Source organism: Anolis sagrei, chromosome 7 (assembly GCF_037176765.1).
Source record: "Anolis sagrei isolate rAnoSag1 chromosome 7, rAnoSag1.mat, whole genome shotgun sequence".
Classification (NCBI taxonomy): domain Eukaryota; kingdom Metazoa; phylum Chordata; class Lepidosauria; order Squamata; family Dactyloidae; genus Anolis; species Anolis sagrei.
In genome coordinates, this window is record NC_090027.1 from 23589493 (window position 1) to 23616101 (window position 26609).

General features: G+C 44.5%; 1 protein-coding gene across 2 annotated transcripts in view; it reads left to right on the forward strand.

Moving 5' to 3' along the window:
* CNNM4 (cyclin and CBS domain divalent metal cation transport mediator 4) overlaps positions 1-26123 on the forward strand; it is an 85444-nt gene extending 59321 nt beyond the window's left edge. The window contains exons 2-8 of one of the 2 annotated variants that reach the window (XM_060787040.2): positions 5195-5338; positions 6281-6418; positions 8029-8198; positions 10764-10863; positions 20425-20487; positions 22494-22681; positions 23855-26123. In XM_060787040.2, coding sequence (XP_060643023.1) covers positions 5195-5338; positions 6281-6418; positions 8029-8198; positions 10764-10863; positions 20425-20487; positions 22494-22681; positions 23855-24064 — 1013 coding nt within the window. In that variant the 3' untranslated portion in view covers positions 24065-26123. The remainder of the gene's footprint in view (positions 1-5194; positions 5339-6280; positions 6419-8028; positions 8199-10763; positions 10864-20424; positions 20488-22493; positions 22682-23854) is intronic. The other variant, XM_060787041.2, reaches the window with a different exon arrangement.
* The last annotated feature ends 486 nt before the right edge of the window (positions 26124-26609 follow it).

The following is a 26609-nucleotide window of genomic DNA, read 5'->3' on the forward strand; positions in this document are numbered from 1 at the left end:
AAGAGATCTCATGGGCCATCCAGTCCAACCCAGCTCACCGCTGACACCTGAGTTTCAAGTATCAGCACTGAGTCCAGGAGGACCCTCAAACTGCGGACCTGTGTCCTCAGAGGGAGTATAACCCCGTTGAGCACAGTTTGCCACCCTACACCCTGATCAACCTCACGACTGACCAGGAGGACCTCTGTCTTGTCTGGATTGAGTTTCAGTTTTAGCTCTCATCCAGACTGTCACAGCTGCCAGGCACCAGTTTAGGATTCGGGGAGCTTCCTTAGAATCATAGAATCCTAGAGTTGGAAGAGACCTCGTGGGCCATCCAGTCCAACCCCCTGCCAAGAAGCAGGAATATTGCATTTAAATCACCCCTGACAGATGGCCATCCAGCCTCTGTTTAAAAGCTTCCAAAGAAGGAGCCTCCACCACACTCCGGGGCAGAGAGTTCCACTGCTGAACGGCTCTCACAGTCAGGAAGTTCTTACTCATGTTCAGATGGAATCTCCTCTCTTGTAGTTTGAAGCCATTGTTCTGTGTCCTCCAAGGAAGCAGAAAACAAGCTTGCTCCCCCCTCCGTGTGGCTTCCTCTCCCATATTTATACATGGCTATCATATCTCCTCTCAGCCTTCTCTTCTTCAGGTTAAACATGCCCAGCTCCTTAAGCCGCTCCTCATAGGGCTTGTTCTCCAGACCCTTGATCATTTTAGTCGCCCTCCTCTGGACACATTCCAGCTTGTCAATATCTCTCTTGAATTGTGGTGCCCAGAATTGGACACAATATTCCAGGTGTGGTCTAACCAAAGCAAAATAGAGGGGTAGCATGACTTCCCTAGATCTAGACACTATGCTCCTATTGATGCAGGCCAAAATCCCATTGGCTTTTTTTTGCTACCACATCATATTGTTGGCTCATGTTTAACTTGTTGTCCAGGAAGACTCCAAGATCTTTTTCATACGTACTGCTCTCGAGCCAGGCATTGTCCCCCATTCTGTATCTTTGCATTTTGTTTTTTTCTGCCTAAGTGGAGTATCTTGCATTTGTCCCTGTTGAACTTCATTTTGTTAGTTTTGGCCCATCTCTCTAGTTTTTATTAATGGCCTAGGACCAGCAAGCTGAAACTAAACCCAGACAAGTCAGGGGTGCTTTGAATGCAATATTCCTGCTTCTTGGCAGGAGGTTGGACTGGATGGCCGATGAGGTCTCTTCCAACTCTATGATTCCGTGATTCTATATACGGAATCTTGTGGTTGCCCCTGAGCTCTCCATACATGAATCCATACCAGGAGGTAAATAGTTAATTCTTTTCTAGCTATCTATTGCCCTCTAGTGGCGGCCTCTGAGCACGACATACGTATTTTAACTTATTGGGGCTCTTATCGCAAAGTGGAGTGGTTTTTTAAAGTCGAAACATGTCAATTATTTTAAGTTGTGTAATGAGGGGGCAATGTGCCACGTTTGGTCCAGATCCATCAGGCCATGGAGGAGCCTTTGTGGATCAAACCAAACAACAAATACACAGACTTTGAATTTTATGTGGCCATCTGTTGGGGGTGCTTTGAATGCAGTTTTCCTGAAACTCTAAGATTCTATGATTCAAATTTCCTTTTTAAAGCAGAGGTACATTGAATTTTGATGCTTTTGATACTTTGTAATTTGGCACAATTTTTTTAAAAAGTTTTTTTTTCTCACCAATGCTCTAGTCCAGCATCTTTAAAATTGTTGTCAAAGGCTTTCATGGATGGAATCACTGGGTTCCTGTGAGTTTCCTGGACTGTATGGCCATGTCCCAGAAGCATTCTCTGTGTGATGTTTATATATCTGTGGATGCCCACATCTGTGGCAGGCATCCTCAGAGGTTAAAAGGTCTGTTGGAAACTAGGCAAGTGATGTTTATATTTCTGGAATAATGTCCAGGGTGGAAGAAAGAGCTCTTGGCTGTTGGAATTGGCCACAGTGATTAGCCTTGAATAGTCTTGCAGCTTTCTGCCTGGGGGAATCCTTTGTTGGGAGGTATTAACTAGCCCTGGAAGTGTATATATCTGTGGAATAACGTCCAGGGTGGGAGAAAGAATTCTTGATTGTTGGAGGCAAGTGTGAATGTTGCAGTGGACAACCTTGATTAGCCTTGAATGGCCTTGCAGCTTTCTGCCTGGGGGAATCATTTGTTGGGAGGTATTAACTGGCCCTGATTGTTTCTTGTCTGGAAGTGTATATATCTGTGGAATAACGTCCAGGGTGAGAGAAAGAATTCTTGTCTGTTGGAGGCAAGTGTGAATGTTGCACTGGACAACCTTGATTAGCTTTGAATAGCTTTGCTTATTTCTGCCTGGAGGAATCCTTTGTTGGGAAGTATTAACTGGCCCTGATTGTTTCTTGTCTGGAAGTGTATGTATCTGTGGAATAACGTCCCAGGTGAGGAAAAGAATTCCTGACTGTTGGAGGCAAGTGTGAATGTTGTAATGGACAACCTTGATTAGCCTTGAATGGCCTTGCAGCTTTATGCCTGGGGGAATCCTTTGTTGGGAGGTATTAACTGGCCCTGATTGTTTCTTGTCTGGAAGTGTATATATCTGTGGAATAACGTCCAGGGTGGGAGAAAGAATTCTTGTCTGTTGGAGGCAAGTGTGAATGTTGCAATTGACGACCTTGATTAGCCTTGAATATCCTTGCAGCTTCAAAGCCTGGCTGCTTCCTGCCTGGGAAATCCTTTGTTGGGCGATATTAGCTGGCCCTGATTGTTTCTTGTCTTGAATTCCTGTTTTCTTATAATTTGTTTTATTTTAATGGTTCTGGATCATTAATGTTTCCCAGGACCATTAAAGTATCCAAGGTTGACTCAACCAAGTGTTTGGGGAAAGTCTGCTCATGTGAGCAATTCTTAACTACTGAATGAAAGGGCTTCCATGAAACTATAACTCTCTTTGGTGATGATAAAAAGTGATACCACCAGATTGAAACTATTTCCTTCTGAGCATGGGAGGTCTTTTGCCACCCACAGTGAAGGATGAGGGGAGACCCCTCCCTGATTATAGCAGGCCAATTAGGCTGTCTAATTGCCTTTTTTCACTAATGCCATAATAACCTTAAGATTGACTTAAACTGATCCTCCATTGTGATGTGTGAATGCTCTGAAGAAGGGGTGCATTGTGCCACAGGCTTGTAATTTTATTTAAAATGCTGCAACTATGTGGGAATATTCGTCCCACCCATCCCACCCCACATTTCTCACGTCCTTTATCCTAAAATGCTGAAATGAAACCCCTCTTCTGTGCTCACTTTGATTTGCTTGCTTCTCTCTCAAATTCCACTTCTAAGTCCATATGGCTGGCTCCCTTAAATGCCTGCAACTTGCCCTCTCCACTTGCGATGGAAAAATATATATGGAAAAATTTGAAAAGTGGTCCGAAAATGAGTTTCTTGAGTGTCAGGAAACACTGATGGGGAGAATACTCACACTTTTAGTTGACCCCCATATCTGTTAGGGATGTGCTTATGGACTTATTAGGGAGATGTGAAACGATCAATAACAGAGAACCTTATTGAAAGTTGATAATAGAGTCATGGTGAAATTATTATTATTACTATTATATTAACTTTATTTATACCCCGCTAAAATCTCCCGAAGGACTCGATGCGGCTTACAAAGGCCAAGGCCACCAACAAAACAACAGCATACAAATACAACAGTAAAACTCATAAAGCAAATAATAAAACATCAAGCAAAACAATGACACATGACGCATTTAAAACCTAAGGTCGGGCCAATGTAATGGACAAAATTTAAAAAGTGCTGGACTTGACAGGTGATATGTAGAGGTTTTTGGAGGTAAGTGCAATGTGCAGACAATCCTGAATCTCTAACAAAGTGCATTTGGGACATGATGCCAGGGAGTTTCCTATTCTGGAAAGGCACACTGGAACAGCCAGGTCTTCAGGCTCTTCCTAAAGATTGTCAACGTTGGGGCTTGTCTGATGTCCTTGGGGAGAGAGTTCCAGAGTCAGGGGGCCACCACAGAGAAGGCCCTGTCCCTCGTCCCCACCAACCGCGCTTGCGACTCAGGTGGGATCGTGAGCAGGGCTTCTCCAGATAATCGAAGGGAACGTGTGGGTTCATATAAGGAGATGCGGTCACACAGGTAGGCGGGTCCCAAACCGTTTAGGGCAGTGGTTCTCAACCTTTCTAATGCAGTGACCCCTAAATATAGTTCCTCACGTTGTGATGACCCCCCCAAACATAAAATTATTTTGTTGCTACTTCTATTACTGTTACGAATTGTAATGTTAATATCTGATATGCAGGATGCGTTTTTATTGTTACAAATTGAACATACTTAAAGCATAGTGATTCATCACAAAAACAATATGGAGAGCCCAAAAGGAGAGGAGGAGGAAGAAGAGCCTAGAGTAGAGGGATGAAGGCAGGCCTTGCTGGCATCTCTGTCCTTGGGGGCCTGGCAGCCATTGCAGGGAGGCTGAGGGGGTGGGGCCAAAGGAGGTGGTATCGCAACCCCTTGGAAATGGCCAATCAACCCCTCTGGGGGTCGCAACCCCCAGGTTGAGAACCGCTGGTTTAGGGCTTTGTAGGTAAGCACCTGCACCTTGAATTGGGACCGGAAGATGAACGACAGCCAGTGGAGGTCCTTAAACAGGAGGGTTGACCTCTTTCTGTAAGGAGCACCAGTTAACAACCTGGCCGCCGACCATTGGACCAGTAGGAATTTCCGAACCGTTTTCAAGGGCAGCCCCACGTAGAGTGCATTACAGTAATCCAATCTAGAGGTGACCAAGGCATGGACCACAATGGCTTCAAACCACAGGAAAGGAGATTCCACCTGAACATTAGGAAGAACTTCCTAACAGTGAGAGCTGTTTAGCAGTGGAACTCTCTGCCCCGGAGTGTGGTGGAGGCTCCTTCTTTGGAGGCTTTTAAGCAGAGGCTGGATAGCCATATGTCAGGGGTGCTTTGAATGCGATTTTCCTGCTTCTTGGCAGAATGGGGTTGGACTGGATGGCCCACAAGATCTCTTCCAACTCTAGGATTCTATGATTCTTGGGGAGGAGGTCTTTCATTTCAGTAGGGCTCACTCTTATCTGGGGCTTAAATAACTGCACAAAGTTGGGGATGTAATTCTAATCTGTGTCCAGAAGATAGCCTATTGATGTTCCTTGTAACCAAAGGACTGTCTTCTTTCCTTTAGGAAAGTCCCACCTGGCCATTGTCCAAAAGGTGAACAACGAAGGCGAAGGCGACCCCTTCTACGAGGTGCTGGGCCTGGTGACGTTGGAAGACGTGATCGAGGAGATCATCAAGTCAGAGATCCTGGATGAATCCGACATGTACAGTTAGGTTCACTGCAGATCTTCCATAGCTATTTTGGGAGGGCCAGACAGAAGAAAACAAATGCAGTAAAACCTCGACTTAGGAGCAACCCAACTTGTGGGTTTTTCAAGATAAATTTGTGCTTTGAGTTACTTTCTTTGCACTGGGCATGCATACTCAGCAGCAGAGTAGCATAGTGCAAAGGCAGATGTCTTCACTGTGTCTGGTTGTGACCCCCAGGTTGTGCCAGTCAGCTTTCGTATGATATTGTTTCTAGCACCCACTTTTTGCTTGATATTCAGGCAGTGCTTCTTGTAGGTCAGAGAACGGTCCAAAGTGACTCCTAGGTATTTGGGTGCGCTGCAATGCTCCAGTGGGATTCCTTCCCAGGTAATCCTCAGAGCTCAGGATGCTTGTCTGTTCTTAAGGTGAAAAGCACGTCTGTGTTTTAGATGGATTAGGGATCAGCTGGTTTTCCCTGTAGTAAGCGGTAAGGGCACCTAGAGCTTCAGAGAGCTTCTGTTCTACCATCTCCAAGCTCCCTGCTTGAGCAGTAATGGCATGATCATCAGCATAGATTAAGCTCTCTGTTTGTGCCATCTGCTTCTCTGGCCCTGGAATTCAACAAAAAAGCTCCTGTTTTGTAGCAGGTTTCCTATGAGGTGGGTGAGGTGGTAGTCTTTTGTGATATTATACATTTATCTCAGGAGGAGGCAATGGTTTACAGTATCATAAGCTACTGACAGGTCTATTAACTCAAGGTATAACTGTATTTGGGAGAGGTATGTAAACAATTCTGGATTTCTGAGTACAGACATCCTTCCAGACTTGCAGTTTTGACTTTTGTGGATTATAGATGCATGGAGGGAATATTGGCCCATCCCATTTCCATGCATTGAAAGGCTGGCTTGTTCTTTGTGGGGGGCTCTTTCTTTTAACCCTTTGTGTCCCCCTTCTGCTGCAGCTGACAACCGCTCCAGAAAGAAAGTGAATAACCAAAAGAACAAGAGGGACTTCTCTGCCTTCAAAGACAATGACACAGAGTCCAAGGTGAAGATCTCGCCCCAGCTGCTCTTGGCTGCTCACCGTTTCCTCTCTACAGGTAAGAGACCCTTTAAGACAGTGGTTCTCAACCTTCCTAATGCCGCGACCCTTAATGCAGTTCTTCATGTTGTGCTGACCCCATCCACAAAATTATTTTCATTGCTACTTCATAACCGTCATTTTGCAACTGTTATGAATCGTAATGTAAATATCTGACACGCAGGATGTATTTTTATTCACTGGACCCAATTTGGCACAAATACCCAATACGCCCAAATTTGAATACCGGTGGGGTTGGGAGCGGGGATTGATATTGTCATTTGGGAGTTGTAGTTGCTGGGATTTATAGTTCAACTACAGTCAAAGAGCATTCAGAACTCCACCAGTGATGAAACCAATCTTGGCACACAGAACTGCCATGACCAACAGAAAATACTGGAAGGGTTTGACCTTGAATTTTGGCGTTGTAGTTCGCCTACATCCAGAGAGCACTGTGGACTCAAACAATTATACGAGGGGTATTTTTTAAGTAAGGTCCGTTTGAACATAAGTACACAATGAAAGTTTATTTCAAAAAAGTAAATTTATTTTCAGAAAGTACATACTTCACTCTATTTTTTCGACATAGTTGCCAAGTTTGTTCAAACACTTATCATACCTCTGAACCAATTTTAAAATACCCTCTTCATAAAAACTTGCTGCTTGCTCCGATAACCAAGAGTTCACTGTAATCAAAGAAGGGAGACCGGAGCGGTCCTCATCATGGACATTGTCACGGCCATCTTTGAATTGTCATACCCACTTAAGCACTTTGCTTTCACTTATAACAGTATCACCGTACACTTCACAAATCTGTCGATGAATTTCTGCAGCAGGCAGGTTCCTTGCTGACAAAAACCGTATCACTGAGCGAACCTCACATGTGGAGGGTGAGTTGATAGTCTTAAACATTTTTAAAGCACAGAACAGAACCGTGCAGGTTAGCTACAGAGTGGAAACTAAGCACAGTTGTTCCTGAGGCATGCCAGTACACAACGCAGGCGCTCGTTGCGGTATGCGCGCGAACTACTAGTGTCTACAACAAAACGGACCTTACTTAAAAAATACCCCTCGTAGATCTGGACCAAACTTGGCAGCAATACTCTGTATGCCAAAATGAGAACACTGGTGGAGTTTGGAAAAAACAGACCATGACATTTGGGAGTTGTAGTTGCCGTGACTTACAGTTCGCCTACAGTCAAAGTGTTGCTCTCCAGGTCAGGAAGAAGCCCTCTGACTTTAAAACATCACACGAAGAGTGAAGAAACAAATCTTCTTTTATTGAAGCTTGGTAAATAGTCAGAAGAAATAAATGCTTGTAAGAAAATAAGAAGGTTCCAAAAAGTAATAAATCCATAAAAAGCAGTAACACAAAGCAAAGTCCACACAAGTAATAAAAGCAATCCAAGAAAGCATTGATCCAGAGAGGAATCACACAGGATGCAAAGACAATCCAAAAGGCAAACTCAGAAACAAGACCCCTTCAACAGGATTTCCATGGCACATGAACTTGGTTTCCAAACGATGCCTGATCTAACAGGTTTTCCCTTGTGGAGTGTGGAAAGGGCCACTGCATGGAGTTTCCCTATTTGGTTGTATCTGGCATTTTTGTATTGGATTTCTTTGCAGAGGTGAACCCATTCAGTCCGGCCCTCATTTCGGAAAAGATCCTCCTGCGTCTGCTCAAACACCGCGACGTCATCAATGAGCTGAAGTTTGACGAAGAGAACAAGAAGGCGCCCCAGCACTTCCTCTTTAACCAGAACAAGCCGGCTGACTACTTTATCCTCATCCTTCAGGTAGGCCCACCTTCTTTACTTCAATTTACCAAAGTCAAGGGATTGACTTTGCAAAGAGAGAAGTTGACTTCAGTATCAACCAGTAGATGGCTTTATATTGAGTACAGCCCTCAGCTGGAGATGCGAGTGTAAGAGCGAGCCTTTGAGGACAAACTGGATCATAGAATTGCACTGGAGAACCTACAAAAGTCTAGCATTGTATTTGGCCATGTGTAGGACAGTGTTGGAGGCAGTAACAAGGATAATTACCATATATACTCAAGTATAAGCCAAGGCACCTAATTTTACCAAAAAAAGCTAGGAAAATGTATTGACTTGAGTATCAGTCAATGGTGGGAAATGCAGCAGCTACTGGTAAAATTCAAAATAAAAATAGATACCAATAAAATTACATTAATTGAGGCATCAGGATGTTCGTTGTGTTTGAATATTTACCATATTTAAAAAAAACAACCAGTAAACTCTGTAAGTGGAAAAGGAAGTCAACAAAAACAATATGGTATCAAGAATAACTTAATAATAATAGTAGTAGTAGTAATAATAATAATAATAATAATACTTCATTTGTATCCCGTCCTATTTCCACCTGGGGACTCAGGCCGGCTTCCAACATAGTAAAAGGCAAACATTCAATGCCTATATAAATAATGCAGTGCTCGATATAGAGCTATTTATTTATTTATTTATTTACAGATTTTATATTCCACCCTTCTCACCCCGCAGGGGACTCAGGGCGGATTACAGTGTACACATATATGACAAACATTCAATGCCAATTTTTGACATACAAACATATACAGACATACACAGAGGCTATTTAACTTTTTCTGGCCACCAGAGGAGCTGTCGCTTTCATCGTCCATCTGCGACGCTGATGAAGCACTTCCGCATTCCCCGCATGCTTCCCCACTGGAATGCTTTGCTGGAGTCTTCTTTATGGCCTCATAAATCAGTTAATTTAGCCTCCCCACACTTTAAGGTGGTACCTTATTTTCCTACTTGACAGATGCAACTGTCTTTCGGGTTGCAAAGGTCGACAACAGGCTACACACAATTGGTTGGAAACCCACTCCAACCCGGGCTGGCTTCGAACTCATGACCTTTTTGGTCAGAGTGATCTTAATGCAGCTGACACTCAGCCTGCTGCTCCACAATCCTGGTGCAATTAAATATATTAATTTCACATATGTATTTCCCCCTGAAACATTTGCAAATCCTCTCTCTGTATATATGCATTTTCCTCCTGCAACATTTGCAAGCCATATATATCTATATTCATATGTATCTAGACATCTGTGTGTGTGCGTGCGTGCGGATGCACACGCATTTCCCCCTATAATATTGGCAAGCCCTATATATCTATATTCATATCTATCTATCTATCTATCTATCTATTTATCTAGACATCTCTCTATATATAGATAATTATATCTATATAGGATTAGCAAAGACTTGCAAACATGTGAGGGTAAAATTCATATATAAAATTATTTTTATGTATAACATATACATACACACACACACAGATATACAGGTCCCTCTATATATTTATATTTATAGATATCAATATCTGTATAGGATTTGCAGAGACTTGCAAACATGTGATGGGAAAATTCATATATATATATAAATGAATACATATAGATATAGATATACAGGTACATGGAAATCTCTAGATATCTATATGTATATATTGTTGTTTATTCGTTCAGTCACTTCCAACTCTCCTGGACCAGCCCACGCCAGAGCTCCCTGTTGGCCATGGCCATCCCCAGCTCCTTCAAAGCCAATCATTTCAAGAATACCATCCATCCATCTTGCCCTTGGTCTGCCTATTTGTATATAAGATTTGCAAAGACCTGCAAACATATGAGGGGAAAATTAATATATAAAATTAATCTATATAGATAGATAAATACAGATATATAGGTACATAGAGATTGCAAAGGCTTGCATGGGGAAGGGAACTAAAATGCACATATAAAGTTAATACATTTAAATACACCAAAAAAAAGGCCAGGGTGGGTTTGAAAGAGAGCCATACAAATAAGGAGGACATGGACTATATCTCCTTTCCCTCCTTCCCTCCCTTTTGACTAGAAAAGAAAGCACACTGTTAAGTGAGATAAGAGGAGAGATTAATATATCCTTTATTGCAAACAATGGCCTCCAGGCTCCGCTGCCCGGCTTGACCCCATTATAAGCCAAGGGAAGCTTTTTTAGCTCAAAAAAAAGACTAAAAAACTCGGCTTATCTTCAAGTATATATGGTAGATCTTAGAATGGTTAACTTACAAATGTGGAATGAGATTTGTATAATATACACTGCATGTAATAAGACTTGGTTCATATATATGTTTAAGACTGGGTTCCACATTTAAACCTTTTGGTAGTGCTTTGCCTCTTAGCCCATTGAATAGGCAGATAATGCTTGTAACTATTCACTTAGTACTTCAGTAACTCAGTGCAAGAACTATTAACTTGGTTCCATCAACTCAGACTTTTGCACCGTAGAACTTCCTGGCCTCTTGGGGTTCTCCAATTGTTCTCTTTCTCCTTCTTACAGGGCAAAGTAGAGGTAGAGGCTGGCAAGGAGAACATGAAATTTGAGACGGGACCTTTTTCCTATTATGGGGTGATGGCTTTGAACCCAATAGTCTCCACAAGTAAGTGTTCTGCTATCAAGGGAGCCAAAGGGCAAGAGTGCTGTCGACTCCCATTTCCATAAGATCCAGACAGCCTGATCATTGTTGAATGGTGGACATTATAGTCTCACAATATCTGTGTCACCTTTTCCAGATCCAATGGATGTGGTTCAGAAAGAGAAGGTGTGGTGATACTTGTGAGTGTGTAGGGAATGAAGCAAGAGAGACTGGTCAAGTAGTGTCTTAAGGGAGCAGGAAGATCAAGAAGAAGAGTAATGTCTGATCAAAATCTCTTAGGTTTTGCAGTTTTGCTTCCGTAGTTCATCTCTAGTAGTGTTCACCAGAAGAGCATTTGTGGAGCAATCAAATGGAGGTAATGGGCCAAGAGTCAGGAATGAGAGGGGGAAAGAAAGCATTGGGAAAGCAGGGAATCCCCATCAACAGTTGATGCAATGTGTGGATTGCAGTTGACCATTGCTGTTTCGACAGGCCTTTGGTTTTTAATATTGCTGTTTTTAAATTGTGTTAGATTTTAGCCATTCTTGTAAGCCGCTCCGAGTCCCAGGGGAGTGGCATATAAGTTCGAATAATAAATAAATTAATAAATAAATATTTAGCAGTTTTGTATACCGGTCTTCTCACCTCCGTTCGAGGGACTCAGGCCGGTTTCCAACATCAATATTACAGACAGTCATTAAAACATCATATTCTAAATCACACTAAAACATTAAAATAGCAAAATACAATAATATAATTACAGTGGTCAGTCGTCATCAAAAATCATTATTCGTCGTCATCCATCCATATCACAGGATCATGGCTCATTCGTCGAATGCCAATCCCCAAAGCCAATTTTTCACCTGTTTCCTGAACATAGAAGATAGAAGATAGAAGGAGCAGTTCTGATCTCCAGTGGAAGGGAGTTCCAGAGTCGAGGGGCCACCACCGAGAAGGCCCTGTTTCTCGTCCCCACCAGCCACGCCTGTGAGGCCGGTGGGATCGAGAGCAGGGCCCCTCCAGACAATCTTAGCAATCTTGATAGTTTATAGGGGAGGATATGTTTGGACAGGTAAATTGGGCCGGAGTCGTTTAGGGCTTTATAGGTTAACACCAGCACTTTGAATTGTGCTCGGAAGCTGACTGACAGCCAGTGGAGCTGGCGCAACAGAGGAGTCGTATGCTCCCTGTACCCTGCTCCCATTAGTAGTCTGGCTGCCGCATGTTGGACTAATTGAAGCTTCCGGGCAGTCTTCAGAGGCAACCCCACGTAGAGAGTGTTGCAGTAATCTAAACGGGATCCAAAGCGTGGACCACCATGGCCAAGTCAGACTAATATTAAATAAACAAACAAATAAATTAATTAATTAATTAATAATAATAATAAATAAAATAAAAAAACAAGAGATGTTGAGTAAGTGGGCTTATTAACAAAAGACCCTCCTCATAAATGCATCAGCGTGTCCCATCACCAGTAGTGATAAAAAGAACAAAAACACAGAGACCAATGTTATCTCTTCCTTAGGAGGCTTTTCTTTATAGCAAAATAATACAGTTGTACTATTTACAAGGACAAGGTTTCCATAACACAAATAAAGTTCTTTATTCTTCCTTCTTTGCTTCCCCACTGGGCTTCTTTGTCAGCAGATTATTATTATTATTATTATTATTATTATTATTAACTTTATTTGTACCCCGCTAACATCTCTCGAAGGATTCGGTGCGGCTTACAAAGGCCAAGGCCCTCAATAAACAACAGCATAACAAATACAACACTAAAACTCATAAAGCAAATCAATAAACATTAAAGCAGTAACAATAAAAAACATTAAAACAATACATCATGACGCATTTAAACTAGGGCTGGGCCTAATGTAATGACTAAAATTAAAAGTGCTGGACATGACAGGTGAAATGTAAGGATTTTAGGGTAGGTGCGATGTGCAGACAATCTTAAATCTCTAATAAAGTGCGTTTGGGACATGATGCTGGGAGTTTCCTATTCTGGAAAGGCACACTGGAACAGCCAGGTCTTTTATGAGGAGGGTCTTCCTAAAGACTGCCAATGTTGGGGCTTGTCTGATGTCCTTGAGGAGAGAGTTCCAGAGTCAGGGGGCTACCACAGAGAAGGCCCTGTCCCTCGTCCCCACCAAACGCGCTTGTGACGCAGGTGGAATCGTGAGCAGGGCCTCTCCAGATGAACGGAGGGATCGTGTGGTTTCATATATGGAGATGCGGTCATGCAGGTAGGTGGGTCGCAAACCGTTTAGGGCTTTGTAGGTGAGCACCTGCGCCGTGAATTGGGATCGGAAAATGAACGGCAGCCAATTGAGCTCCTTAAACAGGAGGGTTGACCAGATGAACAGCTTTGCTCGCACAGAGCGTCTTCTCATGCCAAAGTTGCACAGTAACTTCACATAGTAGCTTTATACATGATGGTTTTCTCTCACCAAAGTTTCTCACACACCAGGCCTCCTCACACCAAGGCCTACTAACACACTGAGGCCTACCTCACAGACTGAGGCCTTTCTCCTACTGAGGGCTCTCTCACTGAGGGCTTTCTCCCACTGAGACAAACTAACACTGAGGCCTTCTCATACTGAGGCCCATTAACACACTGAGACCCTTCTCCCACAGATTGACAGCTACCTTAGACTGAGAACTGTCATACTGAGGCCTCTCTCACTAAGGTCTACTAACACGGAGGGCTTCCTCAGACTGACGGCTACTAAGCTACAGGCACACCTGCTTATATAGAACTACAGCTTTTACTGAGTCATTGCATCCATTTAACCCTTTCAGGGCTTGACTCACATTTTTGTAATTAAAAATACCAAGCTAATTTTTAATATTTCTGACAAGAGTGGGAAGCAGAGACAAGGAAGAGAAGACAAAGAAGGACAGCTAATGGGAAGGACAACAATAGAGACCTTGGGGTGTAATTGACAAAGCAGGGGAAGAATGTGGAAAGGGTGAGCAGAAGAAGATAAGGAAAGGGCAGGCCCAGTGGTATTTCATTGTGAGCGAGAACAAGATGAAGAAAGAGTCCATGCGAGAGCCAATCCAGAGCAAAGGTTGAAGGAAGGAGTCAAGAGGAAAGGAGATGCAATCAAAGGGATTGTGACCATGTCTGTCAGAATATCCCAGGAGGGAAAAAGCTGGTGGGCTTGGGTTTGAGTGTGTGGTCAGAAAGGGAACAGGCTGGAGCCATAGAGTTGGAAGAGGATTCAAGGGCCTTGCAGTCTGTCACGTTGCTAGGGCTCTACCTTATTTAGGTAGAGATTAACCAAACTCCCAGGTTTATCAAGCAGTTTAATTAAAACAGCACTTACTTGCTGGCTATTTTTATAGTCCAACATATAAAACACAAAGATAGCATGCAGCTACAGAATAAACAAAAATTGATAGCAAAAACAACTTCATAGTCAAAAGGGTCCAGTTCAATGGTCAGATGCCGAGAGTTCAATAAACAAAGTCCAGGGATCAAGAGTCTATACCGTAGTCAGGCATGTAGCGGGGGGGGGGGGGGGCTTGGGGGGCTTCACCCCCCCCCCCCCCGAAATTCTGATGGTGGTCCACGAGAAGGCCTTACTGGTGCATTATTTAAACTGCTATGTTTATTCATATCATGATCTGATCTCTATACTCAATATATCTCATATGCATGGGGGTATTGGGGTAACGATACAAAAGGTTTGCTAGGGTAGACCCTCTTTCACTCAGACTCAGCCCCCCCTGAACCAAACTCCGCCCCCCCAAACCAAACTCACCCCCCCCCCCCGAAACAAAATCCTGGCTACGGGCCTGACCGTAGTCAAAAGCCAATCTAAAGGTTCAAAGTTCCAGGGTTCCAAGATTACAAGAGACAGGTCAGGATACCAAAAGTCCCAACAGACCTGGGGGGGAAACCAGCAGCATCCACCACCAAAATACAACAGATATTTTTCTCCCAAAGATCAGTCCCAAGGTTAGCTCCTTAAATCCAGTAACACCCAGCTGCAACGCATCTCCTGCACACCTCCACCCCTAATTGCTTTCACCCATGAACTCCCACTTACAAATCACCAAACCTTCTAGAACTAATACTCACATTAACCCTTCCATCACCAACCACCATCAACTGCAGACCATATGACACAGTCCAACCCCATTCGGCCGGGGAGGAGCACAGAATCCAAGCCCTCCCAATAGATGACTGTCCAGCTTCTGCTTAAAAACATCAAAAGCAGCAGACTCCACCACACTCGGCAAGCAGGAGGTTCCGATGCAAAAGTTGAGAGAGGGCAACCCGCGGGACAATAAGTGAAAGATAGCACAGGGAGGACACTTGATATGGTGCTTTCAGCATTCTCGTATAGATACGTCTCATATAGACTGCTACAACGCGCTCTACGTGGAGTTGCCTTTGAAGACTGTTCAGAAGCTTCAACTAGTTCAGCGTGCAGCAGCCGGATTTCTAACAGGAGCAGCATTCAAAGAGCATGCAACCGCCCTGTTGTGCCAGCTCCACTGGCTGGTGGTTTGCTACCAAGGACAATTCAAAATGCTGGCTTTGACCTATAAGGCCCTGAACTTCCCACCCAACCAGAAAAAAACCCAAATACTTGCCCAATTTACCTGTCCGAATGCATCTCCCTCTATGAATCATCACAAAGGTTAAGATCTTCTGGGGAGGCCCTGCTCTCGGTCCCACCACCTTCGCAGGCATGACTAGTGGGGCCAAGAGACAGGGCCTACTCAGTGGTGGCCACTTGGATGTGGAACTCTCTCCTTAGTGGGATTCAATCAGCCCCTTCCCTCCTGTCATTTCGCAAACAAGTGAAAACCTGGCTTTGGGAGCAAGCATTTGGCCCAGCATCTGTTCAATATAGTTGGAATTGATCCTGGATTTATGAATGTTATTATTTGATTATCTGATTTTCAATCTATGCACAATAGTCTTCTAATGTTTACATATGTTGTTTTAATGTTTTAATTGTTGTTTACTTGCTTTTAATTGTTGTTGTTGTTTGGGCATTGAATAATGCCAATTTTGTAAGCCGCCCTGAGTCCCCTTCGGAGTGAGAAGGGCAGGATATAAATGTAATGTCTCTAGGAGACCATGGTTCAAATCCCCGCTCAGTTATAGAAACCTTGGGAAAGTCACACCTTCTCATCTGCGGAGGGAGGCAATGGCTACCTGAATAAACCTTGTCAAGAAAGCTCTTAAGAGAGGGTTGCCATAAATCAAAACTGACTCATAGGCAAGTTTGTAGTGGCATCGGAAGTTTGCATTTTTCAGCGTGATGGTTTGTAATGTGGTGGCTGATTTGTCATGTAGGGCCTGGTGGTTTGTCGTGGGCAAGGAGTCAATATAAATGTTGCATTACAAGTCCAAGGCACCAGAGTCAGTGCACAATATTGAAAGGTTTGTGGTTGCGTTAGATCAGGTATGGGCAAACCCAGGCCTAGGGGCACATTGGATTCTTTTCTCAGGTCCTCCTCTCTTACACCATCCCATCCTTCCTTCTCTCTTGCCTTCTTCCTTCTCTCCCTCTTTCTCTTGTCCTTCCACTCCTTCATCCTTCTTCCTTTCGTTCCCTCTTCTACTTCTTTCTCCTTCCTTCTTTCTTTCCTTCATCCTTCCCTCCATCCTTCCCTTCCACCTTTTGTCCTTCCTTCCCTTTTCCTCTCTCTCTTTCTCCTTCCTTCTCTTTTGTCTTTCCTTCCTTCATCTTCCCTTCCTTTCCTTCCCCTTCTTTCCTTCCTTCCCTCCTTCCCCCATCCTTCCCTTCCACCCTTTTGTCCTTCTTTCCTTCCCTCTTTCCTCCCCCCTCTTTCTCCTTTCTTCCCTTTTGTCTTTCCTTCCTTTATCTTCCCCTTCCTTCCTTCTCTCTTTCCTTCCTCCTTCCCCCCCATCCTTCCCTTCCACCCTTTTGTCCTTCCTTCCTTCCCTTTTTTCCTCCCTCTCTCTTTCTCCTTCCCTTTTGTCTTTCCTTCACATTCCCTTCCCCTTCCTTCCTCCCTCCCTCCCTCCCTCCTTCCTCCATCCTTCCCTTCCACCCTTTTGTCCTTCTTTCCTTCCCTCTTTCCTCTCTCTCTCTTTCTTTCTCCTTCCTTCCCTTTCTTTCCTTCCTTCTCTCTTTCTTTCATCCTTTCCCCATCCTTCCCTTCCAACCTTTTGCCCTTCCTTCCCTCTTTCCTCCCTCTCTCTTTCTCCTTCCTTCTCTTTTGTCTTTCCTGCTCTCTTTCCTTCATCTTTCCCTGCCTTCCCTTCCCCTTCCTTCCTTCCTTCCTTCCTTCCTTCCTTCCTTCCTTCCTTCCTTCTCTCTTTCCCTTCCTCCTTCCCTCCATCCTTCCCTTCCACCCTTTTGGCCTTTTGTCCTTCCTTCATTCCCTCTTTCCTCCCTCTTTCTCTCTTTCTCCTTCCTTCCCTTTTGTCTTTCCTTCCTTCTATCTTTTGTTCATCTTTCCCTGCCTTCCCTTCCTTTCTTCCCTCCCTTCCTTCTTTCTCTCTTTCCTTCGTTCTTTCTCCCATTCTTCCCTTCCACCCTTTTGTCCTTCCTTCCATCTTTCTTCCCCCTATCTCTCTTTCTCCTTCCTTCCTTCCTGTCTTCCCTTCCATCATCTTTCTTTTCCTTCCCTTCCCCTTCCTTCCTTCCTTCCTTCCTTCCTTCCTTCCTTCCTTCCTTCCTTCCTTCCTTCCTTCTTTCTCTTTCTTTCCTCCCCCCCTTCTTTCCATCCTTCCCTTCCACCCTTTCATCCTTCCTTCCTGCCTTTCCTTTTGTCTTTCCTTCCTTCCTCCTTCCCTTCCTTCCTTCTGTCACTGGGAAGCCAGCCCTCTTAGCAGGGGGTGCTAGGCATGCAGGTCCCCAAGTTAGAAAGATTGCCCATGTGTTAAATGCTAGGAGTGTGCCCTCTTGTGGCTGTCTGTGGACATGCTTAGGACCGCATCACAGAACACGGAATGGGGCTCTTTTTTGTGCACTTTTGCACTGATCGTGGTTCTATTTGGACATCTGTTTCTATATTAAAATCTTGAAATATTTAAATAAAAGGAAACATTGAAGTAAATAGATATAGATGCATTTCAAGGTTTTCATTTTCCATCAACATTGGTCAAAATGCAGCCTTCCAGACACTGGGTTGTTGTAGGTTTTTTCGGGCTATATGGCCATGGTCTAGAGGCATTTTCTTCTGACATTTCGCCTGCATCTATGGCAAGCATCCTCAGAGTTAGTGAGGTCTGTTGGAAGTAGGAAAATGGGTTTATATATCTGTGGAATGACCAGGGTGGGACAAAGGACTCTTGTCTGCTGGAGCTAGGTGTCAATGTTTCAACTGACTACCTTGATTAGCATTTAATGGCTTGGAAGTGCCTGAGGGAATCTTTTGTTGAGAGGTGATTTGATGTGCCTGGTTATTTCCTCTCTGTTGTTTTGCTGTTGTAATTTTTGAGTTTTTTAATACTGGTAGCCAGATTTTGTTCATTTTCATGGTTTCTTCCTTTTTGTTGAAATTGTCCACATGCTTGTGGATTTCAATGGCTTCTCTGTGTAGTCTGACATGGTGGTTGTGAGAGTGGTCCAGCATTTCTGTGTTCTCAAATAATATGCTGTGTCCAGGTTGGTTCATCAGGTGCTCTGCTATGGCTGACTTCTCTGGTTGAAGTAGTCTGCAGTGCCTTTCATGTTCCTTGATTCGTGTCTGGGCAATGCTGCGTTGGGTGGTCCCTATGTAGAATTGTCCACAGCTGCATGGTATATGGTAGACTCTTGCAGAAGTGAAAGGATCCCTCTTGTCCTTTGCTGAATGTAGCATTTCAGACATCAGAAGAGCTGCAAGACCAAGAACAAGCCATGAGAGTAGAGATGAAAGTACACCCAGAGGAAAAGTGTTCTTGCCATACATCAAGGGAACCACTGACCACATAGGGAAGCTGATGAGGAAACACAAAATACAACATACAAATCACCTACAGACCCACCAAGAAAATCCAACAAATGCTACGTTCAGCAAAGGACAAGAGGGGTCCTCTCACTTCTGCAGGAGTCTACCGTGTACCATGCACCTGTGGACAAGACTACATAGAGACCACCAAATGCAGTGCCCAGACACGCATCAAGGAACATGAAAGGCACTGCAGACTACTTCAACCAAAGAAATCAGCCATAGCAGAGCACCTGATGAACCTTCAGTTGAGTGAACAGATGATAGTCACTGGGTGTGAGATTGCGGCTGTGACATCCCAACCCAATAAAGTAAACAACTCTTGTGTTGCATGAGCGTGTGAGGACGCGCATTGTCATGAAGGAAACAGACTCCCACCATCAGCATCCCACGACGTTTGTTTTGGATGGAACTGCGAAGTTTCTGACTTAGATGAAGGGCTAGAAGGCAGGATCATCAAGTTTGCAGACGACACCAAATTGGGAGGGATAGCCAATACTCCAGAGGACAGGAGCAGGATTCAAAACAATCTTGACAGATTAGAGAGATGAATGGCCAAAACTAACAAAATGAAGTTCAACCATAATAAATGCAAGATATTCCACTTTGGCAGAAAAAACAAAATGCAAAGATACAGAATGGGGGACAATGCCTGGCTCAAGAGCAGGACATGTGAAAAAGATCTTGGAGTCCTCGTAGACAACAAGTTAAACATGAGCCAACAATGTGATGTGGCGGCAAAAAAAGCCAATGGGATTTTGGCCTGCATCAATAGGAGCATAGTGTCTAGGTCCAGGGAAGTCATGCTACCCCTCTATTCCGCTTTGGTTAGACCACACCTGGAATATTGTGTCCAATTCTGGGCACTACAATTGAAGAAAGATATTGACAAGCTGTAACGTGTCCAGAGGAGGGCGACTAAAATGATCAAGGGTCTGGAGAACAAGCCCTATGAGGAGCGGCTTAAGGAGCTGGGCATGTTTAGCCTGAAGAAGAGAAGGCTGAGAGGAGATATGATAGCCATGTATAAATATGTGAGAGGAAACCACAGGGAGGAGGGAGCAAGCTTGTTTTCCTTCCATTGAAGGAGCATTCCCCAACTCTCTCTCCATTCCCAATGAGTGAAAAAGGCATGGCAAGGAAGAGGAGGGGCGGGGAGAAAAGGGGGAAAAGAGGCAGGACCGGAGGTGGAAGTGTTCTCCTTCCTTCCCTCTGTGATTTCCACGCTCCTCTTCCACATCCAGGCACTTCCTGCTGGGCCCTTCTAGCCCAGGGGCATTGCCTCACCTGAATCCTTTGAGTCCCAGTTGTTAGTATTCTAGGTGCCTAGCCCCGTGTTGGACGGGTAACATTAGGAGACTCTGTATTATCCAACATTTTCTTTTATCCGACATTCTGCCAGCCCTTTTATGTTGGATAAGCGAGAGTCTACTGTATATGCAAAAGAGAAAATGCCTTGTAATGATGTATATGTAAAAAAGAAAAAGAGAGCGAACACAGAGTCTGAAGGAGGAAATACCATTGTTTATCTTTCCATCCTGTTTGCATATGTGTGTCTTTCCTCTCTTTTTTTTAAACCAACCAACTTTATTTTTTTTTTTGCACTTCTGTCTTGCATTCTTCCCTCTGTGTGTGTGTGTGTGTTCATTCATCTAGCTCCTGTCACAATCCATCGCCCAGCCATCAAACAGCGAGGGTCTTTGTATTCCAGGGTGTCAGGTAAACAGCACTCATGCATGGAGTGCGAGGTGTGCGCTAACTCTTTGCCAGGGCTTTCTGGGACTCCGGTGGATTGCACTAACACTCATTCTGGTGCGTTAGGGCGGCTTTCATTTGGGGATGTAGAGCAACGGGGAAGAAAGAGTACATTAGTATTCTGGGACTGCAGCCTTTCTTGGAAAAAAATGCATATTGTGAGCTGAGTGTTGGACTTTGATGCCAGAGCAATTGAGTCTCACCTGTGTCTAAGTTACTGGTTCAAAACAAAGCTCAAATGGGTACGATGCAGAGCTTGGAAAACTTTGCTTGTTTGGCACAAGGACTGCCATTACCAGAATCTCCACTCCACTAGCATTATGTATTCCTATTAATTGACTACAGCCTTTCCCCCAGTGTGGGACCCAAGGCAAGTTACAAAAGATTGTAGCAAGATGAGCTTGATGATAATAAAGTAAAAGCACAATTAAACAAATTGACATCGTAAAACATTCAGTTCTTGTGGGTTTTTTTGGGCTATATGGCCATGTTCTAGAGGCATTTCTCCTGACATTTCGCCTGCATCTATGGCAAGCATCCTCAGAGGTGAGGTCTGACCTCACCTCTGAGGATGCTTGCCATAGATGCAGGCGAAATGTCAGGAGAAATGCCTCTAGAACATGGCCATATAGCCCGAAAAAACCCACAAGAACTGAGTGATTCCAGCCATGAAAGCCTTCGACAATACATAGTAAAACATTATTATTATTATTATTATTATTATTATTATTATTATTATTATTTGATACACAACAATATTAAAGGTAAAGGTTTCCCCTTGACATTATGTCTAGTCGTGTCTGAACATAGCATTTGTTGGATCCAACTCTATGATTCTATGAGCTGCTGAACTTGCTGACCGAAAGGTCGGGAGTTTGAATCCAGGGAGTGGGGTGAGCTCTCGCTGAGGTCTGACCTCACCTCTGAGGATGCTTGCCATAGATGCAGGCGAAATGTCAGGAGAAATGCCTCTAGAACATGGCCATATAGCCCGAAAAAACCCACAAGAACTGAGTGATTCCAGCCATGAAAGCCTTCGACAATACATAGTAAAACATTATTATTATTATTATTATTATTATTATTATTGTTTGATACACAACAATATTAAAGGTAAAGGTTTCCCCTTGACATTAAGTCTAGTCGTGTCTGAACGTAGCATTTGTTGGATCCAACTCTATGATTCTATGATTCTATGAGCTGCTGAACTTGCTGACTGAAAGGTCGGGAGTTTGAATCCAGGGAGTGGGGTGAGCTCTCGCTGTTAGCCCCAGCTCCTGCCAACCTAGCAGTTCGAAAACATGCAAATGATAGTAGATCAATAGGTACCACTTCTGTGGGAAGGGAACAGCACTCCATGCAGTCATTCTGGCCTTGGCGGCATCTACGGACAATGTAAGCTCTTTGACTTAGAAATGGAGATGAGCACCAACCCCCAGAGTCGGACACGATTGGATTTAATGTCAGGGGAAACCTTTACCTTTACCTTATGAGAGTTAAACAAAGGGCCGACTATATAGAAATATCCTAACTAAATTAGCCTGTGGATTCTGGGTACCGCAGTCCAGTCAAATTAACTTTTCCAGATTTGGCTAAGGTGTCGTGTGTGCATCTTTGAAAAAAAATGGGATAGGATGATTGTTGTTTTGCTGTCAAGGTTTTCTTGATCTTCTGATTTTGAGCAAAACCTTCAGAGAGGCCTTTGGCCCCTTAGGATCATTTGCTAAATGCATGTTAATTAAGAGCGGAGAGAGGGATGCTCTGCAGAGGAAGAGCTGCAGATTCTGCTGCCATCCTGGAAGAAGCTTGGCAGCATGCAGCTCATGCAGCCTTGAGAGATGTGGGATAATCCACACATAGTTGCCCGCCAAGGTTTCAACTATTTTCAGGTGGTATCTTTTTGTGTATGTTTTGAAATCTGGAGTAAGGAAAGCGGGGTGCAGTTCCAGCTCATCTCTGTTTGGCTCTAGTTTCAGAGGTGCGCTCCCCGTCCCACATGAGCAACCTGAACCGCTCGGCCTCCCTCTGCTACCATGAGCGCTCCGACTCCATCTCCTCCACCTTCAGCGGCAGCAACAACCAGCTCAGTGCCAACACCAGCACCCAGTACATTTCCGACTTCAGTGTCCGCGCTGTCACCGACCTGCAATTCATCAAGGTGAGTCTTGAACAAATATGGGCAAACCCAGGACCGCAGGCTGGATGCGACCCCTTGGGCTCTTTGTTCAGGCCCTCCTCTCCCTCACCATCCTATCCCTTCCTTTTCTCTTTCCTTCCTCCTTCCATCATTTCTTCGTTGGCTTTCTTTCTTACCTCCCTCTTTCTCCTTCCATTCTTCCATTCCACTGCGGTGGCACAGTGGATTAAACCCCTGTGTTGGCAGGACTGAAGACCGACACGTCACAGGTTCGAATCCGGAGAGAGCGCGGATGAGCTCCCTCTCTCAGCTCCAGCTCCTCATGCAGGAACATGAGAGAAGTCTCTCACAAAAATGATTTATTTATTCATTTATTTATTTGTCGTGTCAGGGCAGTCCGTCAATTATATTACATTTCTAACAGAACAAAGCAAACAGACAAAATACAAAATTTGTGAGTTTGGTAGTTGATTAAATGTCCTTTGACCAGTAGCTGACCACTTGGAGTGCCTCTGGTGTTGCTGCAAGAGGGTCCTCCATTGTGCATGTGGCAGGGCTCAGGTTGCATTGCAGCAGGTGGTCAGTGGTTTGCTCCTCTCCACACTCGATGTCGTGGATTCCACTTTGTAGCCCCATTTCTTGAGGTTGGCTCTGCATCTTGCGGTGCCAGAGCACAGTCTGTTCAGCGCCTTCCACGTCGCCCAGTTTTCTGTGTGCCCCGGCGGGGGGGGGGGGGGGGGGGGAAGTCTCTCATTTGGTATCAGCCAGTTCTGGGTTTGAGCCTGCCACTAAACTCTTTACAGCCACATCACACAGCACTTCATGCTTTGTTTTCTGTGAGCTGATGCTCAACTTTTGTATCCTGTTTGTTTTTGGATGCTCTGCTATATTTTAGGGTAGTTTTCCCTAACAGAAGCCACACAACAATCCACTGTTTTAGACATCTTTCTGTACCTGCTGCTCCCCACCTGTGTATCCCGATGTGTTAGACCAGGCATCCTCAAACTGTGGCCCTCCAGCTGTTTGACCCTTCAATTCCCAGAAGCCCTAACAAGCTTGTTCAATTGTCAGGAATTATGGGAGTTGAAGGCCCAAATAGCTGGAGGGCCACAGTTTGAGGATGCCTGTGTTAGACTATAATTCCCAGAAATGTGCCTGGATTCAGCTTTCTCTCTCGCTTCGTCTCCTTTGCAGATCACCCGCCTCCAGTACCAAAATGGTCTGATGGCCTCGCGCCTGGAAAGCTGTCCCCAGTCTCCCGAAGGGGGTCCCCCGAAAGTGGACACCTCCTTGTCAGAAAAGGGGGACTCCTTGCCAGTGACCAACGAAACGGGTGGCCTTTTGAACGAGAGGAACTGCCAGCCCCACAAGATGAACCACAGCCCCACCGACAGCGTGGTCTGACCCCGGCCTCTGGGCGACCGGGACGGGACCCTGGTTCGCCTGAAGTGCATCTTCCCTTCCAAAGACTCGTCGGTGCCCACAGAGAGGGGATTGGGATGCTCCTGGCCTCATCAATAAACCTCCGGTTGGGGTCACAAGCAAAGGGGAGAGACAGCTCTCTAGCAAACGTAGCGCTCTTCCCTCAGCTGCCCCCTAATCTCTTTCCTGCGGCAGGGTGGGTCCCACCTCTTTGAAGGGAATTATGGGTGCCGAGAAGAAGAAAACTGGTTCTGGATGTGAAAGGGAATCCTGTTTATGGAACGTTGGATCCTCCCCGATCCGGATTCACTCTGATTTGTGTTTCTGTGGGGGTTTGGGGAACAAAGGAAAGAGTTGGCTATCCAGTGGATCTTACAAAGGGAGCTCACCTGCTGCTGTTTTTCTACGCTGGCTTTTTACCTTCCATTGTGCAACGAACCTACGGAGATAATCTTCCGGCCGATGGAGGCGTCCCGTTCCAATGACTGGTCAACTCTGGTTCTCTCTTCCGCCGTTGACAGTGTGAAAGGGGCCTCCATTCCAGAAGACCATCGGTACAGGAACTGCGCAAACCTCATCAGGAGGAAACGAGAACGGTAGCCATAGCCATAAGCAGTTGTTTGTGGATCAGTCAGGAATCTTTTTCCCCCCATCTCAGGGAGTTCTGAATCTTGTATGTTGTCCCCGGTGATGTTCTATTTTAATTCTGTTTTTTAAAAAAGACCAAGCACATTGGGCATGGGGCAGAAATGTCTGGCGAGCCTTGGGCTCCAGGAGAAGGTTTCAAAGTTGGCGGGATTTGTCACGTTGCCTCTGTTTGGGGCCGATCACTATTTATTTCCCCAGGAAAATAATACTCAAGGTAACCTAACATAGCCAAGGGATCATAAAACGAGTAACATCCCAGAGATGCTGGGATGAACTGCCTTGTCATAGGCTTTCATGGCCAGAATTACTAGGTTGTTGTGAGTTTTCTGGGCTGTCTGGCCATGTGCCAGAAGCATTTTCCCCTGACGTTTTGCCCACATTTATGGCAGGCATCCTCAGAGATTGCGAGGTCTGTTGGAAACTAGGTAAGTGGGGATGTATATATCTGTGGAATTGTAAGACTGTAGGTTATATATAGCAATATTAAATGATCACTCACAAGCTGGTTTTGCTTGGAAATGAATATATTGCTTGTATCTCTGCAGCAAAGAAAGACACAACTGACTTTTTCCTACCACCACTTCCTTTTATACACCTTTCCTGCCCTTCTCAGTTTCCTTATTAGAGCTTGTTGCTTCACAAGTTCCAATACAAGGTTTCCAGCGAGAAAAGGTAGCCAGGATGATTCAGTCAGGATGTCACGGGGGGAATTTGTGATGTCTTCATGCTATCAGAAATTGACTCCTGACAGGAATGATGTCCGGGGTGGGAGAAAGAACTCTTGTCTGTTTGGGGTAAGTGTAAATGTTGCAATTGGCCATCTTGACACCTACCCCAAATAAACAAAAGTTCTTTCTCCCGCCCTAGACATTATTCCACAGATATATAAACCCCATTTTCCTAGTTTCAAATAGACCTCACAACTTTTGAGAATGCCTGCCATAGATGGGGGAGATACATCAGGAGAAAATGCTTCTGGAACATGGCCACGCAGGCCAGAAAACTCTGGGATGAGCTGTTTTAAACTTTTAGAAACATTTGTTTTGTTTTGTTTTGTTTTTTTTGACAGGGACTTCCAGAATTCTGGGAGATGTCATCCCCAAAAGGGAATTTTTCAAGCTCTGGAACCACTTCATATGGTGTGAATTAGCGCTTACCTGCCTTTTAGAAACAACAGCCAAAAGAAGGCTAGATTAGAACTGTTCTCCCCAATGTGCTTTTTTCTTGTCAAGGAAGCCTGTTTGTCTTTGTTGGGTTGTGGGTTATTTACAGGAGGGAACATTTAGCAGTGATATCCCCTTGCTTTTGGTACTGTCCCTCCTCTGTGTACAGACTGGGCCAAGGAAATGAATCCCAGGGATCCTACTTAATTAATAAAGTCTACATGAAATGACCCCCCCCCCCCCCCCCCCCCCCCGAGGCTTTTGATTTCAAGGTACCTTGTAGCTCTGCTTGGTCAGGCAGGGAACTAGTTTTGGCAAAGGACTCGTGGCATCCTGTGCAGTTGCAGAATTGGACAGGGGTTGTATTACTTCCTTGAAGTGGATGGCAGTCATTTTGAACGTCTTTTGAAGAGAAGGCAAACAAAATAATAATAGTGAATGTATAGAGTGGGCCCTTGGTGTCCGCTGGGGACGCAAATCTATGGACACTTTTATATATAACTAGAACATTGCCCAGGTTCTTTGAAAAAGTAAATTTTGTAATTGTACAAAATGCACAAGGTTGTGAGTGAACTACAACTCACATCATACCAGGTTAAACCCAAGAAATTCCATCAATACTTAAAGTTTGTTATGTTGGGCAACTTTGCTCTAGATCAGTGGTTCTCAGCCTGTGGGTTCCCAGGTGTTTTGGCCTATAACTCCCAGAAATCCCA